Source organism: Carcharodon carcharias, chromosome 3, assembly GCF_017639515.1.
Source record: "Carcharodon carcharias isolate sCarCar2 chromosome 3, sCarCar2.pri, whole genome shotgun sequence".
NCBI lineage: Eukaryota > Metazoa > Chordata > Chondrichthyes > Lamniformes > Lamnidae > Carcharodon > Carcharodon carcharias.
In genome coordinates, this window is record NC_054469.1 from 143,108,800 (window position 1) to 143,121,693 (window position 12,894).

At 39.6% G+C, this 12,894-nt stretch overlaps 1 protein-coding gene across 10 annotated transcripts in view; it reads right to left on the bottom strand.

The window, feature by feature from the left end:
• The window catches only part of LOC121275843 (thyroid hormone receptor beta), a 238,376-nt gene that overhangs the window by 3,923 nt on the left and 221,559 nt on the right, over positions 1-12,894 (bottom strand). For 9 of the 10 annotated variants that reach the window (XM_041183544.1, XM_041183543.1, XM_041183548.1 and 6 more), the window contains one exon: positions 10,705-12,733. In XM_041183544.1, coding sequence (XP_041039478.1) covers positions 12,492-12,733 — 242 coding nt within the window. In that variant the 3' untranslated portion in view covers positions 10,705-12,491. Of the gene's footprint in view, positions 1-10,704; positions 12,734-12,894 lie in introns of those variants that run through there. The other variant, XR_005942575.1, reaches the window with a different exon arrangement.

Here is a 12,894-nt window from a genome sequence, read left to right on the forward strand (position 1 = left end):
ATAGGAAGCAAAACTAATAAATTTTTCCAAGTCCCGACGAGAGCATGAAGCAGCACTGAAGTAATCATCGATGTACCGGAGAAAGAGTTGTGTAAGGGGGCCGGAGTAGGACTGGAACAAGGAATGTTCCACATACCCCATAAAGAGACAGGCATAGCTGGGGCCCATGCGGATACCCATAGCCACACCTTTTATTTGGAGGAAATGAGAGGAGTTGAAGGAGAAATTGTTCAGTGTGAGAACAAGTTCAGCCAGACGGAGGAGAGTAGTGGTGGATGGGGATTGTTTGGGCCTCTGTTCGAGGAAGAAGCTAAGGGCCCTCAAATCATCCTGGTGGGGGATGGAGGTGTAAAGGGATTGGATGTCCATGGTGAAGAGGAAGCGGTTGGGACCAGGGATCTGGAAATTGTTGATGTGACGTAAGGTGTCAGAGGAATCACGGATGTAGGTGGGAAGGGACTGGACAAGGGGAGAGAGAAGGGAGTCAAGATAACGAGAAATGAGTTCCGTGGGGCAGGAGCAAGCTGACACGATCGGTCTACCGGGACAGTTCTGTTTGTGGATTTTGGGTAGGAGGTAGAAGCAGGCAGTCCAAGGTTGGGCGACTATCAGGTTGGAAGCTGTGGGAGGAAGATTTCCAGAGGAGATGAGGTCAGTGACAGTCCTGGAAACAATGGCTTGATGTTCAGTGGTGGGGTCATGGTCCAGGGGAAGGTAGGAGGAAGTGTCTGCGAGTTGACGCTCAGCCTCCGCGAGGTAGAGGTCAGTGCGCCAGACAACAACAGCACCACCCTTGTCAGCGGGTTTGATGACAATGTTGGGGTTGGACCTGAGAGAACAGAGTGCAGTAAGTTCAGAGAGAGACAGGTTAGAATGGGTGAGAGGAGCAGAGAAATTGAGACGACTAATGTCGCGCCAACAGTTCTCAATGAAAAGATCAAGAGAAGGTAAGAATCCAGAGGGAGGGGTCCAGGTGGAGGGAGAATATTGGAAGTGGGTAAAAGGATCCATTGAACGGGGAGAGGACTCCTGCCCAAAGAAGTGAGCCCGGAGACGAAGACGACAGAAGAAGAGTTCAGCATCGTGCCGAGCCCGAAATTAATTGAGATGAGGGCGTAAGGGTATGAAACTAAGTCCTTTGCTGAGCACTGAACATTCAGCGTTGGAGAGGGGAAGGTCAGGGGGTATAGTGAATACACGGCTGGGGCTGGGATTGTAAGATGGGGTGGGGACAGAGGGACAGGCAGGGGTGGAGGGTCCTAGATGGGTGTTGGTGTCGATGAGTTGTTGGAGCTTGCGTTCCTTAGCACTTGAGAGAAAGAGAAAAAGTTTCTTGTTGAGGCGTCGGATGAGACGAAGAATAAAATGAAACTGGGGGCACGTGCAGCTTTGAAAAAGGGTACAGTGGTGCTGCTGGGGGGAGAGGTCGAGTGTGTTCATATGGCGGCGCATGGCACTGAGAGTGGATCTCAGAATGTGACGGGAACAGCAGTCCGAGAAACGTTTTATGTCCCGGAGATACCTGTAATCCTGGGTGGGTTCGAAACAAGAGGGATGGAATTTCAGTTGAAATCCACGTGGGGTAAGTCGGAGACGGAGACAGTCACTGAGAAAGGAGATATGGCTGTGAAAGCGGGTTTTAGTAAACACCTTGTCAAACACCAGGAGAGAAATGGAAAGCAATGAAGGTGAACAAGTCAAAAGAGAGATACGGAAATCTTGTCGCAGAGACGAACAAAACTTCTTCAAGGTAGGCATTTTTTGAAGATCAGTGGCAGTCAAGTAAACAAAGAGATAAAAACAAAAAACTGCGGATGCTAGAAATCCAAAACAAAAACAGAATTTCCTGGAAAAACTCAGCAGGTCTGGCAGCATCGGCGGAGAAGAAAAGAGTTGATGTTTTGAGTCCTCATGACCCTTCAGCAGAACTGGTTGAATCCAAGGAGAGGGGTGAAATATAAGCTGGTTTAAGGTGGGGGGCGCTGCAGGGAGAGAAGTGGAGGGGGGTGGTGTGATTGTAGGGACAAGAAAGCAGTGATAGGAGCAGATAATCAAAAGATGTCACAGACAAAAGAACACAGAGGTATTGAAGTTGGTGATATTATCTAAACGAATGTGCTAATTAAGAATGGATGGTAGGGTACTCAAGGTATAGCTCTAGTGGGGGTGGGGGGGGCATAAAAGATTTAAAAATAATGGAATTGGTGGGAAAAGAAAAATCTATATAAATTATTGGAAAAAACAAAAGGAAGGGGGAAGAAACAGAAAGGGAGTGGGGATGGAGGAGGGAGGTCAAGATCTAAAGTTGTTGAATTCAATATTCAGTCCGGAAGGCGGTAAAGTGCCTAGTCGGAAGATGAGGTTCCTCCCGTTTGCGTTGGGCTTCACTGGAACAATGCAGCAAGCCAAGGACAGACATGTGGGCAAGAGAGCAGGGTGGAGTGTTAAAATGGCAAGCAACAGGGAGGTTTGGGTCTTTCTTGCGGACAGACTGCAGGTGTTCTGCAAAGCGGTCGCCCAGTTTACATTTGGTCTCTCCAATGTAGAGGAGACCGCATTGGGAGCAACAAATGCAGTAGACTAAGTTGGGGGAAATGCAAGTGAAATGCTTCTCTCTCCACATATACTGACAGACCTGCTGATGCTTTCCAGCTCTTTTTGTTTTTATTCTTAATTGGCTGCTTCCAATAAAATTGTGAGCAATGTCCTACCAAGGCCACTTCTGGATTTCTGACTCAGAATTGAGGCCATAATCAGCATTGCAACCCAATCTGGAAAATCCAGTCCACAATGTGCATCAGATATTGAGTCTGGCAATACAGGACACCAGTGCCCAAAGTGTAACAAATGCCAAGGATTGAATCATTTGTTTCTATATATAGGCAGATGAATTCAGGATTTGATTTAATGGTGATGCAAGGTAACACTCTCCACTAATGGCCACATGGGTCAGGTTCTGGTGGGTGCTCATGCCCTTAGGACAGAAATGCAGCCAGAATCAGTTCTCCAAGATAAAACATGAGGGGGAGGAAAAATGGAAGCACTCGCTAAGAAATCCTAATCTCCAACCATGCTTTATAGCTTTTAAAGTAGACACATAGGGAGACAGAAAAATACAGATCAGGAAGATCTGGGCAAAATCTGGAAATGGAGACATGAAAGACAGGAAAAAATACGGAGGCAAACCTGGGAGCAGTGAAATTAAAATGGTTACCCAGGCTGACAAGTAAGAGTAAGCCTAATTCTACACTTACATCAGGCGTAAATAGTGTACCAAGCAAGACTCCGAGATGCTTTTGCACATCTCCAGCATCTTATTTCAAAATGGGACTGGAGGAACAATTGAGCAGCTCCTTCAGCTGCCTGTCAGTAGAAAACCTCATGGCAAGACCATGGCTAGAAATTGGTGGACCATGGCACTCAGATCTCACATACGTGCTGCTAGTGGATAAGGTTCTCCACCAGAAGAACGTGAGTACAAAAAAAACTCTTTGCTTTTGTTTCTAGAGGGGAAAGGAAGCAAAAGCAACTATTTCGTTTAACAATGTATACATTCAATTGCTCCTGATGGCAAGTACCATTCCACAACTGAAAGTAAGTAGGCAAAACCTGCTTTCCCAGGCTTCTATCACGCGAAGGTCTCAAGCCAACAGGTGGTCAGGGTGATTCCCTCATTGACAGAAGATCTACCTTTTCCTCAGTCGCTTCCCGTGATATGGCCACAATTGGGACTGTATGTCTGAATTAAGCCAGGTTTAGTTCTGATGCCAACACCATCAGAAATATTGGTAAATTTTTATACATAGCTGAACAACTGAATAAAGCACAGGAACAGAAGCAGGCCATTCAACCCTTTGAGCCTGTTCTGCCATCCAGTTAGATCATGGTTGATCTGTACTTCAACTCCATTTTCTCATTTTTGCTCCATTTCCCATAACCAACAAAAATCTATTGATATCACTTTTATAGGAGTACTCAAAAGCATTGTAACATATGTTAGAAATTAAAATGAAATCATTTTATATAAAACTGCAACATACATTGAGACCGCTAATTTATTTTGCAGACCATGTTTTTCTTTCCCTTAGATTTGTTTTATTACATAAAATATCTATACTAAAATACAGCATCCACAATTACATAAAATATTGTTCTGCAACATTGCTGAAACATATTTGATACTCATTACACGATGCATACAATGTGATTGTCAACAGCAATTATCAAAACATTATTTGAGAGCAAGAACTGCATCGTATTAACTCTTTCTTCACAGTGTGCAATATAAATCCATATAATTAACAAAGAGCTGATCAGCAACTTTCAGCATAGCTTAGTTATTTACACCATAGTTATTTGTGGGGTCGGCATTTTATCTTTTACAATTTATTAGGAAAAATACCGTAGGTCATCAGCATTTACATAAAGAATAATTACCAGCCATAAGCAGTAATGTGCCATTTAATAGCAAAATAACAGAAAATACAATTGCACCGGTTATTTTGGAGAATTCCTAAACACAGTCAGAGTTGTTATTTTGATTCCAGAGGTTTAAAGAGGTAAATGGGAACTCCTTTATAAGGATTCTAACAATTTTTCCTGAATATCAGCAAATGTTAGTAGCTCTATTCATTCAAGATTTCTATGCATTATGGAGATTTGTGTGGGGTCAGGTTTCTACACACCAGACACTCCGATAACTAAAAAATAAATTCTAATGACGTGAATTCAACAGTTCCAAGGGAACCAAATGAATAAGAGTTAACACTCATGGTGATCAATATATGAAGAAAAAAAATCACAATCTCAGGTATAAAGGAGATTGATTTTTCATCTGTTACTGTGTTACATGTATGAACTATAAAGAAACATTTTTCTAACCTTTGAACAAGGGAACAAAGGAAGCTTATTTTGCTGGGCTATGACATTGCACCATCTCCATTATAACACTACCTTTACACAGCTTTCAATCTATTTTCACAAAATCAGTGTCAGTTATGCTTGACTGCAAGCACTTAGTAAGGACACCTGCATTGAATTCACTTGCAGGTAATAAAATAATGCTTCAGTAAGTTAAATATAATCACTAGGGTTTTAACAATATGGGACAATGGGTGAGTGACATTTATGAAAAAAAAATTCAGCTGAACTGTGAAAAGCCAGTCTTGTGCTGAGTTAGTTGATAACATTTGGTGAACTGGTAGGGACACTACAAATGGCCTTAGTACCGATGGGTTTGGGGAGGGGGGGCGGTGGGTGGTGGGTGGGGGGAAATAATCAATCAAGGTTCTCCTTTTGATTGTTATCCAGCGACCTTGTTAGAAATGCAGATGTGGGAATTTCATCTGAAGACAGCAATGAATTTGATTGGAGTGAACATGATCGAACAATCCAAAAGCAAAGTACAGCAAATGCTGGAAATCAGAAATAAAAGCAGAAAATGCTGGAAGTACTCAGCAGGTAGGGCAGCATCTTTGAAGAGAGAAACAGAGTTAACGTTTCAGGTCGATGATCTTTCATTGGAACAGGGGAAAGGTGTAACAGGTTGTAAACAAGTACAGAGGCAGGGAAAAGTGGGGGGTTGGGGGGAAAAAGTGGGGGGGATTGGGGGGGTGGTGGGAGGAGGGGAGTAGAGAACAAAAGGGAAGGTCTGTGATAGAGTGGAAGGTAGGAGAGATTAAATGGGATAATGGTGCAAGACAAAGGGGGTTGGTAATGGCACAAGTAAAGAAACAAAAGATGGGTTTAGGGAATGTGTAGGCTGAAAAAACAGATTCATCATTTAACAGTTCACTGTCTGAAAACAAAAAAGCCCAAAGGGAATAAAATAATAATGGACACAGGTTATGATCTGAAAATGTTGAACTCAATGTTAGAGACCGGATGGTTGTAAAGTGCCTAATCGAAAGATGAGGTGTTGTTCCTCAAGCATATGCTGAGCTTCACTGGAACAGTGTGGGAGGCTGAGGATAGAAATGTCAGAGTGGGAGGAGGGTGCAGACTTAAAATGACAGAGTGACCAGAAACTTGGGGGCATGTTTGTGGATTGAATGGAGGTGTTCCGCAAAGAAGTCAGCCAATTTGCATTTAGTTTCCCTTTTGTAAGGGAGACTGCATATTAAGCAATGAATATAGTATACTAAATAGAAAGTAGTACATACGGACATAGGAATTAGGAGCAAGAGTAGGCAAATAAGTAAATAAGTAAAATAAATAAGTAAGTCGCTGTTTCACTTGGAAGGAACATTCTTGGATGGTGAGAATTGAAGAAGTAAAAAGGCCGGTATGGCATTTCCTGTGCTCATGGAAACGGGAGGAGATGTTGGGATTGAGGAGTGGAACAAGGTATTGTGGAGTCCCTTCAGAATGCTGAAAGAGGAGGCAGGGGTAGATGTGTTTGTTGGTGACATCACCCCACCTGCCTCCACATTCAACAATCATCCTCTGCCATTTCCGTTACCTTCAGCATGCCACATCTTCTCCTCGCCTCCCCTTCCAGCATTCCGAAGGGACTCTTCCTACTAGCGTTCATTTTCAAATCTCATGTGGCCTCTGGGACATGGTGTTAAAAGCAAACAAAACTGCCCATTTCACAGAAAGTTGCGGTCAGGGGTCAGGAAGATCAATGGTTAAAAGGGAAAAGGGAAAGCATTAATATGTTATTAAATAAAAGTGTTCGCTAATACTAGACATTGTCAGGGCTAAAATTATTTCCACCTGAATTTTAGTGTTCTGATACTAAGCCTTGTACAATCAAGGGGAAATGTCAAACAGCCTTTCAGACTGGATTTTGTTTTGTACATTCTGTTAATTTATACTAAGACTTAATTGGAAATTGAACCCAGCACAATTCCCAATCGACTGACATGACAATCCATTAAGGAAACAATATGGATTACTTAAACAAAAGAAAGAAAGTAAATCAGGATAAGACTAGTTATCTATATATTTACAATATTTATTCTCTGTACAAGCAATTTTAATCTTATATACAGGACTTTAGAATTCAATCATGGCTGGGCAAGCATGGTGTATTATAAATAGGTTTCATAAAATATATAGTATATTGCTTAGTAATTGTTCTTTATAATTGAGACTCTAAAATCTGATTCAATTAAGTTAAAACTTGAATTACAATTTAAAGTTATGTTGCTCCCTAGTTTCTCCTTATATGTTGGTGCATATCCTGTGCTCATTTCAAGTCAGTCCAGACAGCAGACTGCTTCATGACCATCTTTGGCATCATGAAAGCCAAAATTGGAAGCTCAACAATAGTAATTTTCCCCGTTCTCCCACAAGATAAAAAACATTTTAGGGGAGAAATTCATTTTCTACTTGTTCCTGGTCCAATGCAAGTCTGGCAGGTTTACGCGTTCCAAATTGGACCTAGTACCTCATTTCCATAATACTGATGAGCTGTAGATGCCATTTGGGCTTCTTGCCATATCTTACCGGCCAAGGTGGGGAGCCAAATGCGATTGGTTGCAAATTGCACTCCTGCTCCTCCTGGGCCCATGTTAAGGCAAGTTAGAAACAAACACAAAAACAAAACATACCATTTTTTTGGTTACCTTCAGCAACCCCTTGAAGGATTTTTGGTTAGAATGTGGCACATCCAGAAAAGCCGAGTGAGGCAGGCATGAAGCCTGGTCTAACTAATTTTTGCTGAATTTGGTAAGTTTGGTACTGGGACCCTAAAACAGGTGTTAGGCCTGACCAGCATATTCAAAGGGCTTAATGCCCATTTTAGGCAGGCTCTGATCTGTACTTGGAAGACATCGGCAGCCAAATTAGTGGGCAGGGTGGGGGGTATAGGGGCAAGGGCATTGAGGTGAGGTAGGGAGGGGAGGGTTCTGGAGAGAGAGAGAGAGACAGAGACCGAGATACAGAGAGAGAGAGACAGCATGGCCCAACATAATATCTTCAAGCTTCCCCCTTATTTCTAACTGGAGCCTCATTTTAATCTGTTGTGGCAAAATTACATGCAACTTTTAGCACTATTTGTCAATAAGGAATAGTGCAACAATACACTATAACAAGGACTTTGGAAGGGCAAAATATAATTTATAATAACTTTCTGACTTATTCTAAATGTATTGCTGAACTTAAAATTAATTTGATTACAAAATGATAAAATGTGATTTCTTTAGAATTGATATTTTCTTATGTGCAGCTTTATAATTTGCTAAATTTGCTAAAATTAATCTTAAAAAAATATAAAATAACTCAAACTGAAAATAACATAAAATGCAGCACACAAATAAACACAGAAAATGGGGGAAAAATGCTCCAAGACAGGTTTGAAGGTTGGTCAAGACAATCAGTGGTTGGATGTTTACAAGCAATACTGTGAACTACAGGACAACAGGAGGCGAAATTTTGTGGCTCCATTGCACTTTAGAATGCTCCAGTTACACCCAGAGTATTCCTGCTACCTCAGATTATTCTCTTAGCAAAATTTTTCCTTGCACCAGTGCTCATGAAGTGCACTATTACATATAACTCTTATTCCACTAAATTGAAGAACATTACAGATTGTAAATTGTGTTTTTTTAAATAGAACTTGTTCAAAGTTGTGCTTTGAAAGTAACTTCAATAAGTCATTACTTATTATCCGCTGACTACTACTACCCGAGGGGAAGAGTATTAATATGCAAAACGTCTGTCTAACCTGTAAAGTGCTTTGGGTAGTCCTGAGGTGGCAAAAAGTGCTATATAAATTCAAGTTCTTTTTCTTTCTTTCACCTAAATCTTTTGGTATTCCAATAACAGATTTGGTAAAGATGCAAATATGACCATCACTCAGCACTGTCAGTCTCTAAGGAGGAAAGTAGTGTATCGCACAACAAATTCTAACAATTTGAAAAGAAGCACGGCTTTTTCTTAGCACTTTCATGCCAAATTATTAAATAAAATGCTTTTTCATTTGGTTTTGAAAATATATTAAATTATCACATTATCATTTACCTAAAGCACGATGACCTCTGGGTTAGATCAAAACGTTTATGAAATATTTTCACTATTTCAATGACAAATGTGTGTTTAGGTACTGTTGGCTTAACGATACATTAATGTCAAAAACATTTAAGTGAAAATCCTTAGAATTTTAGCCCATTCACTATTTCAGAGTCTGTGAAAAACAATGGGATGTGGAGTTTATTTACAGACTAAGCACTGGATATAATCCTCAAAAAAATCAAAGGATGAGAGGCTCAACGTTGGGTGAAATTGGCAGCATATTCCAAAGTTCTCCATTCAGCAGATTATTCAAATCATACATAGCTGAACAGAGAATGCAACACAATTAAACCAATTCTCCAACTGCTGTTCCAGAGCTGACTTGGAAACAAAGGCCCTTGTTTATTTCGGATTGAAATATTTGCCTTTTTGAAGAATTATTGATTTTAAATAAAGAGAACTTAAAAAAGAAAGATTTTCTAGGTTTTTTTGGACAGAAATAGCGTTGGAGAGATGATGTACATTGGCAGCCCAAACGAACAGATTGGATTCAAGAATGTGTTGGGAAGTAATTCAGATGTAAATGTTATATAGTAAACTAAATAATAATTCATTTTTTTAGTGTTTTGCATCCCCTCCTCATTCCCTCTAGTACAAAGGACTTTCAATATTAGTCAAAATTGGCATGACTAAAAATCTCAATAGCATGGTTTTCTCATGAAGTACCAGAAAGAATTTCATTTTAAAACACAAAAGTTCAGAGTAACCAGACCAACCATTTTAAGACTACATAACATTGTGGTGTTGATGACAGGAAAGCAGAGTTAATCAAATTTAAGGGCAGCTAAAGCAGAGATGCATTCACCAAAACACTTCTGCCCCATATGAATACGTTATGCAACAAATATCCTATAGGAATACATTCAGAAATGTACTAATTTATGCACGAACAACAATGTGAAATTTAATTTATGGAATATTCATGTGGAAATTTTCAAATGGCTGCTGACGACAGAGTTCAAACCAATGACATTTCCTCACAGTGCAACTTTAGGGCTTGTTTGTCACCTGTTAACCAATGTTGTCTTCCTCACTCAATGGACATTACAGCTAATGAAAAAAAAACTGTCATACTTTCAAAGCACTTCAATATGTATCATTTAAACATGATTGCAACTAAATCAGAAAGGTGTGTTTCTCTTTATTTCTTTAAATTCTACTTTGTAAAGTGGTCGTTCTTTTATTAAAAATACCAAGGAAATATCATAAATTTAATTAATACTGTGCAAACATGATACACCTGGTATGATTTTTAAAAAGTGGCTTGTTTTCCTTAGGTATATCATTCTGTTATTACTTAATGTGCTTCATATATCAAAAATAGAATTCAGGCTTCCTACACAGTTTTTTTTCATCCTGATTGTCTGTGCATTCAATATTCTTAGCCTGTATGTTCAGCTAAATAGTGACTAGTGGACATTTGTATTAGCTACCTTTTACTTTACAAAACATTCGGCTTGGCTACAAAGAAATGACAAAATGTATGCAATATACTAACCAAGCCCAGTTAGAAAGCTAAGCTTATTTAAAATTTTATGAGAAACTCTTCCTCAAAAACAATGTTTAATCACCTCTTATTGAATGTATTTTTTTACCCCCAAACTTTTCCTTCTCATTTCTCCCTCCCCCACCATGCCATCTCTGCCCCTGCCCCCTCCCCCACTTACTTAGTGGTCAATGGATTCACGTTATGTTTGCTATTGTTCCTTGCTATATGGTGCATTCCAGGTAGAAGCAGGACTTTAGGCAGCAAAAAAGATCAAGCAAACACAAACAGTTTTGGTTTAGTCATGCCAGAACCAACCATTTGCTTCAAAGGCCTGGCTTTGGTCTTTTAAGACAATCGTGCATGAAACTTCAATTTTCAATCAACGTAATCTTGTTAGATAAAGAAAGGTACATTGAAAACTACAAGGTTAGGGTGTGCATTCATCAGGAAACCATTATTGTTAGAATACAGGGAAAAATGTCCAGGAAGGAACCTCCATTAACAAGGCTTGCAGTCCTCAACAGCAATGTCAACCATGAACTAGAATAATTGCAAGAATGCATTACTGCTAATTGTGAATACAACCATATGGCACTGTAAGGATCTCAGTATCAAGGCATATATATTGACATTTTTAATGCTAATATGTATTCCCACAGTTTGAAGAGATAAAGCTGCAAAAATTATAGCTCAATTTGCAGGAGGCATTAAAGCAGTACCTACAAATGGATTAGCACCATGTAAATATGAGCTCTATCAAGCTGTGGGAAATCATGTATGGTAATAAGCAAAAGAAATAAACTAAATAAAATGATTATTTCTGAGTATTTTTCCTTGGAGTTGGTAAGTAAATGTGCAGTAAGATTGATCATGTTCCTAATAAAGTGTTCCAGAAAGACAGCTTAAATGTGTATCTGTTGAAGCTACCAATCATATTATAAAATATGTCAGCAATAGCAAAGGTACTTCTTCTCCTCCTAGATTTGATATCAATAGAATATTCAAGGGCAGGCCACTTTACAATTTCTTTTGGCCAAGGGATGGCAGTGTCAGGAGAGAATATTTTTCTCTTGCTGGTTCCCAGTGTCAGCATCAAACACTTTCACATCAGGTGCAACATAGCCAAAGCCAGGGAAGGGCTCTAAATATTCTTTTCTTAGAGGCCCAAATCCAACCTTGGAAAGGTAAACCTAACTGCAAAACTGTGAACTTTTCTGTTTGAAATCTCTGGCTAACCCTCCAATCGGTCTGATTGGGATTGTGGTTTATGGCACAATGTCTACACTTTGTGCTGAAATTGGCAGCATGGATGTGAATGCCACAGGATAATACGACAAGTTATTGTGTTGTTCTGCCCTCTATTTTATTCTTCCTATAGTGTACTGAAATGTGATGAGTGCTTATTTATTTGTTTATTTTATCTACACTGTACACTTCAACTGCATCTATTTTACCTGCACTTCACAGTTCTGGGTACTTAAATGATCAGTGATTGAATAATAGTAAGAAGGCAGCTCAGATATTGGGGGGGCGGGGAGGAGTTGGAACTCTTATCAGTTATTTTGTTCATACTTGCATTTTGGTTTCAGAACAAGAAGTAGCTCTGTAATTTCCATATAAATTCAAATTGGATCAGCCTAATATAATGGTGGCCAGCCTGCAGCAATAGCTGCAGCATATTTAGTCATATTAAAGATCCATGCAAAAGAAAATTCATATGACATCTGGAGTTTGGAGTTCCTTACCACAAAGCAATATTCTACCATATTGTCTTACTTGAAAACAAACATGAACAACATTAGTCCACAAGATAAGCAAAAATGTGTACAAAAGCTACGTTCACAAAATCACTAGTACCCGCATTAATGGAATGTTTCTCACCATATCTGGAAAAGGTACTCTGTGAAGTCCAATGAAACATTGCTCAGTAGTGCTAACGCAGTTCACAGATATTCGGGTAGTGCACTGGTTCAGAGTCAGGTTCCTAATCTTCAAAGACTTCCAGGAATAATGGTGGAAAAAGTTCTGTTGGACATTCCACCTTCATATGAAGAAAACGGCTTGCATGGCAGGCTCCAATCATTCGCAGGTCTGTCACCTTCATCAGTAGTTTTGGCCAAAAGTGAGCAACATTGTGCTTGCGATAATTGATGTAATGTTCAAATGCAAGAAGGAAGGATTCCTGGATTTTTTCTATCTTGTCTGCACTGGCAAGACCAGGCCGATCTACACAAGAATAATGAAGACAAACCATTAGTAAAACCAGCAAGAAATTGTAAAAATAGTGCAATCTAATTTGTAGTTAAAAATCAGCTGATAGTCATAATACAAAAAATAATTTCGTAAATTTTGTTAGAACAACAATGGAGGAGCTGTACTCATATCAA